General features: G+C 72.9%; 2 protein-coding genes across 2 annotated transcripts in view; both read right to left on the bottom strand.

Annotated features, from left to right (window-relative positions):
• Positions 1-2147: 2147 nt before the first annotated feature.
• Positions 2148-4642, bottom strand: H696_04729 (hypothetical protein). The gene is made up of 2 exons (XM_009498592.1): positions 3184-4642; positions 2148-2900 (listed from the first exon to the last, which is right to left on the bottom strand). The coding sequence occupies exons 1-2, from the start codon at positions 4523-4525 to the stop codon at positions 2302-2304; spliced, it is 1941 nt and encodes a 646-aa protein (XP_009496867.1). The 5' UTR covers positions 4526-4642; the 3' UTR covers positions 2148-2301.
• Positions 4643-5045: 403 nt separating this feature from the next.
• The window catches only part of H696_04728 (hypothetical protein), a gene marked incomplete at both ends in the record, with an annotated part of 7944 nt that continues 7655 nt past the window's right edge, over positions 5046-5334 (bottom strand). The window contains one exon of the mRNA XM_009498591.1: positions 5046-5256. Coding sequence (XP_009496866.1) covers positions 5046-5256 — 211 coding nt within the window. The remainder of the gene's footprint in view (positions 5257-5334) is intronic.

The raw sequence follows: 5334 nt of genomic DNA, 5'->3' as shown, positions 1-5334 counted from the left end.
GGGGGGGGGGGGAATAAAAGCCCGGAAAAGCGAACATAAGATATTTGCCGCCAAAGTATGCGGCTGTAGATTTGTTACCATACATGGCCCGGTTCCCCGGGCCGGCGGGCCTGCTCCCCGGGCCCGACGTTCCCGGCGGGACGGTCATATCCCGCTCTACATCGCGCGCGGGCCCCTCACGCCCCCCACAATGATGATGGGGGGGGGGGGGGGGGGGGCGCGTCCCGGGCCGGGGGCGGATTTCCACGGAACCGCCGGGGAGGACACAGGCCTGCCGGGGGAGCAGGGCGGTATTGGCGCAGAGAGGCCGGCCCGGCGAACAGCCCCCCCCCCCCTCGGCCCCTCTTCGCGTGGCCTGGAATGGTCACCGAATACCATCTCCACGCCTGGCCCCTCCCCGCCCCGGCCGCGGTGATGATCAGCGCGGCCGGGGGCGGAACCTCGACTTGCCGGTGGTTCCCGCTCCGGACGGAAAAGCGGCCTGCCGCGGGGGGCAGATGCGCATGTCGTGCGCGTACGAGGGGGCTGCAACTCCCCGGCGCGAGGGGCGGGCGGGCTTGCGCTGCGTCCTCTGGGCCCGGCCGCTGGAGGCGGTCCATCGCCGCCCTGTGGCAGGTCGCCCCCCCCCCCCGCTCGGGGCCCGAAGGCCGGCCCGAGCCGGAAACGGGCCAGCGAGGAGGACGCGGTGTCCCCGGGACCGCGAGGCGTCCCGCGTTGCCGGGCGTTTGACCGCCCCGGCTGGTGGACGTCCCGTGTGCCATTCCGCCGCCCGGGCGTCCTTCTGCTCGGGGGGGAGGCAGGGATGGCCGGGAATGCCGCTGCAGCGTCGTCGCGGGATGGCGTGCATCTGCGGAAAACAATTGTCGCCCTTCTTCTCGGAAACTGCTCGAAGGAAAGCGGTCATTTTTCCGCCCCCCCCCCCTGGCCGGGCCCGAGATCGGTCTTATTGTGCGGCCGGGCGCGCTGTTGGCGGCGATTGCCCGTTTGCGGGGTCCGGCATGCCCCCCCGCCCCCGCCCCCGCCCCAGCCCGGCCGCGGCCTGCTCGGTCTGTGACAGGCTTGGCCGGGTTCTTTGCGCTCCCCGGCGGGGGGCGCCTGCACCGTCGATCGGTCACCGGTGCTAGCCGGTCCCCGGAGCGGCCGGCGCCCAGCGGGGCCCGCCCCGCCCGCCCCCGCGGCATGCAGGGAGAGCTGGCTCCCGGGGCGTGCGCGGATTTTTCCCCCCCAATGACCAATGACCGCTCACCACTTGCCAGTGTTCGATCACCCCCCGCCCTCGGAGCCGGCTCCGAGGGCGGGGTCTCGGCATTTCGCCGGGCTTGTTTCCCGATGGGACAATTGTCCTGCCCCGGGGGAGCCGCCCGGCCTTTTCGCCGGGCCCAGCCCGCCGGGGAAACCGGGCACCGCCTTGCAGCCTCTGGGACGAGTCAAGCCGGGCCCCCCCTCGCCTCCGGCTCTGTGCCTGCGCCGGAACCGGAGCGCCTCTGCCGGGGGCCGGGGGGAGGCTCCTCGAGGCTGACGTGCTCGCACGACACGTTAGCCCGGTCGACCCCCCCCCCCCCCCCGGGGGGGGGCAGGAGGCAGAAATAAAGCAGGCAAGAGAGAGAGAGAGAGAGAGAGCGAGACAGACGCCCGGGGCCACTCTTGGCCCAAGCCCCTGCACCCCCCCCCCCGTCGGTCCCGGCGTGGGACCGGATCCCGGGCGGGCGCGGGGGCTCGGTGCGCGCGTCTGGGCGCCGGCCGGTCCCCCCGGTGTCGGGCGGGAATGGTAGCCGGTGACAATGCGGCCTGCGCCGCGCACCCCGCGCCGCAAGACACATCGCACGCACCCACGGGGCATGGATTCATGGCTAAGCGGGGCGCGGGCGCGCTCGCCAATACAACTTTCCCCCTGATGCCAACGTAATCCGGGCGTGGCCGTCTCCCTGTCCTCGCCTCGGTGGCATTTGCCCCTGCGCTCGGACAGCCGACCGGCCGACTGGCCGCCCGAGCCCCCCGGCGCCCCTCTGCCAGGCCGCCCGGCCGCCCGAGCACCCCGGCTGCCCCTCTGCCCGCCCGGCCGCCCCTCTGCCCGCCCGGCCGCCCCTCTTCCCGGCCACCCCTCTGCCCGGCCCCGGGGGCATGGCTGTGCCCCGATTGCGCGTCTCTCCCCATCCATGTGTGGCTGAGCGCGGCCGGCCCGAGAGAGGGCGGCCACCGCGCACAGGTGTCTATTCCGGCGGCTCCACGCCGGCCCCCCAGGGAGGAGGGGGGGGGAGGGCAGGAGGGGAGGACCCGCCGCGCGCCATCCTCCCCTCCCCCTCACCGCCCGGCCCGGCGTGCCTGGACCTTGGCCGCACGCGCATGCGCCCAGCGCGAGTCCACACTGGCGGGCTGCCACCAGTTCACCGCGATGCAGGTCCCATCGGGACCGAGGGCATCTTGCGGCACCTGGTCGGGGGCCTGGCCGGCCTCGGCGGCGCCCCCCGGGAAGCCATCCTGCTGGACACCATGGTACCACAGGGCAGGCAGGTAGAGCAGGTCCCCCGGGAGGAGGGTCGCCAGCACGGGGGCCGGGACATAGTGCGCCGGGTTGCGCGCCAGCGGCCGCGGCAGGGTCACCCACGGGTCGAAGGTCACCCAGCTGGTGGAGGACTCTTCGGCCGGCCGGATGCCGAAGGCCCGGCAGGCCCCGCCGTCGGGGCCCGCAGATGGCCCCCCATCCGGCTGGCTGTCCTTCGGGGCGAAAACCGCGCCCTGGCAGGCGCGCTCGCGCATGAAGGCCGCATCCACCGGCGGATACAGCCAGAAGGTCTTCTGCCCGGTGATCACCGAGTAGGCATTCTCATACGGGTCGCCGTGGATGCTGGTTTGCGCGCGGGCATCCCCGAGCCAGAGGTTCACCACCTCGGGCTCGGTGCCTGGGCGTTGGCGACAGCCGGCAGCAGGGCAGCGGAGAAAGGCCACGGCGGCGGCGGCGGCGGCGGCGGTGGCGGAGAAAAAGAAGAGAGCAGGGACCCGTCACACCGTTAGTCTTCTCGCATCTCGCACAGGTGGAGCACACAACGCGGCCGAGAGCGCCTGCGCATGGCCCCGCGCGGCGTGTTCATGAGAATGCACACGCATGCGCCTGGGCAGGCACCAGGCACCGGGCACCAGGCACCAGGCAGAAGCCAGCCCAGCCGCGGGCGGCTCTCGACGCACCGAACACGTCCACCATGAAGTCCAGCGATGTCGGCACGTCGCCGATCATGCGCGCCCATTCGCCGGTCGTGTGGCCCGGCGTCTGCTCGCCCTCGGCGGGCCCGGGCTCCGGCATCGAGGCAATGTTGCCATTCTGCAGCTGGACATAGTACACCTCGTCATCCGGCAGCAGGGCCCAATCTGCCGGCAGCTCCACCTGCCCGTCGGCGATGAAGCTCCGCGAGAGGCCGATCCGATCGCGCGTGGCGGCCACACGCGCACGCCCGGCACGCAGGCGCTCGCGCAATTCGCCCAGAGTGATGGTCTGCTCGTGGGGGGTGATGAACAGCCATGCCGGGTCGCCGGCCGCTCCGTCGGTGTTGCCGGGGGTCTGGCTGGCATCGAGCCAGCCGCGCGCGCGCGCGGCCGCCGGCCGCACCGGCCCATCCGCCCGGCCGTTGGGCGTCACGCTGACGGTCACCCGGGTGTCCCGGCCAATGCGATCCAGCACATAGTCCCACGAGCGCCAGAGGGCCACGGCTGGCGCGTGGTCCAGGGCGCCGCGCACCACCAGCGGCGTATGGCCAACGGCCGCCTGGCCGAGGGCTCGACGAATGGCCGCCCCGCGGTCGGTCTCCGAAGCCAGGGCTCGCACGTCCAGCTCCGGGCACGGGTGAAAGGCAAAGCCACTGGCGTCGCGCAGGGCCGGCAGCTGCAGCGACCGGAGCTCCCGCGACAGGCGCACACAGTCGGCCAGGCACTGCCGGGCTGAGGGGGAGGAGCCGCTCGATGCCTCGGAATCCGAGTCCACAGGCGCCAGATCGTCCTCGTAGTAGTTGCCCAGCTCGAGCTCCAGGTCCGAGAAGTCCCCGACATCCTCAAGCGAGGGGGCCTGCGCGGCCGACTTGGCGTCACATTCACAAGTCTTCGGAGCCTTGGCCGGCAGCTCGGGCTCGAGCTCGGGTTCGGGTTCGGGCTGGGGCTCGGGCTCGGGCTCAGATGGGGATGCCACCTCGGCCTGGCTGTCCTCCTCGGCGACGGCCGGGCGGCGCGGCGGCAGGACCCCTTCCTCGCGCATCGAGTCCAGGAAGGCATTTGCCTGGCGGGCTCGGCTCAGCGCCTCGCGCACGCGATCACTCATGGCCGGGCTGGCTGAGGTGTCGCCCGGGCCATCGGCATGGTCATCGAGCGTGGCAAGCGCAGCCGTCTGGGCGGGCCCGCCGGCAGCGAGCACCGGGTTGTCCTTCTCGGAGAAGCGCTGGACAGCATCCATCAGCCCGTCCGCCGGCCGGCCATACTGTCGGACATCGACGATCTCCTCGTCCGAGCTCAAGGGCGGGTCCTCAAAGTCCATTGTTGCCATCGTGGCCTGGGCTTGGCGCTCAGGGATGCGTGCCGCGAGTGTGTGGTTTGCACCCGGGCGGGTGTGTCGCACTGGGAATGACAGGGGAGAGAAGGGGAGGGAGGGAGGGAGGGAGAGAGAGAGAGAGGAGCGGCGGAATGTCCCACGCGTAGGAGGACGGTCGCGGGAAGAGGCGTTCGGCTGTGCGTCAAAGTGTGTGCAGTATGCGGGGGGCGAGGGAGGGGGGCGGCTTACACTCGTCTCCTGGCCACTGGGGCCCCGGCCCGGGCCCTCTTCATGTGGGCGACACTGCCCTGTGCCAGTGCCCGGGAGCGCGCCAGCTCTCGGCCCGCGCGCACCAGCTCTCGGCCTGCGCACACCGGCCCTCGGCCCGCGCACACCAGCCCCCCGCCCCCCCCCCCCCCCCCACGCGTGGGACACGAAGCGCGGATCCGCGCGCGCGCGCGCGCTCGCGGTTGAACGCCGCAATCTACGTCTATTGTGGCCCGGGCTCACGCATGGGCAAATGCCAACGGTCGGGTCAGCCTCCCGACCGCAGGGCGGCCAGCAGCGAGGCCAGCAGGAAGCCGGCGCGCCGCTGCAGGGCATCCCGGCCGACCGGGCGCCCGGCGGCCGCGCGCATCCCCGCCACTACCATGACCCAGTCCAGCCGGTCGAGGCAGGCATCGATGGATGCCGTGGGGTTTTGGGACGCGGCCACCAGCGCCGGGCGCACCAGTTGCAGGAGCGAGCTGCGATCGGCCCAACGGGGCGAGGGGCGAGGGGGCGAGGGGGCGAGGAAAAACCAAGGCCGGCGATCGGGCCGAGGC

The sequence above is a fragment of the Fonticula alba genome (assembly GCF_000388065.1).
Source record: "Fonticula alba strain ATCC 38817 unplaced genomic scaffold supercont2.8, whole genome shotgun sequence".
NCBI classification, from domain to species: Eukaryota; order Rotosphaerida; family Fonticulaceae; genus Fonticula; species Fonticula alba.
This window is presented reverse-complemented; position numbering and strand designations above follow the sequence as displayed.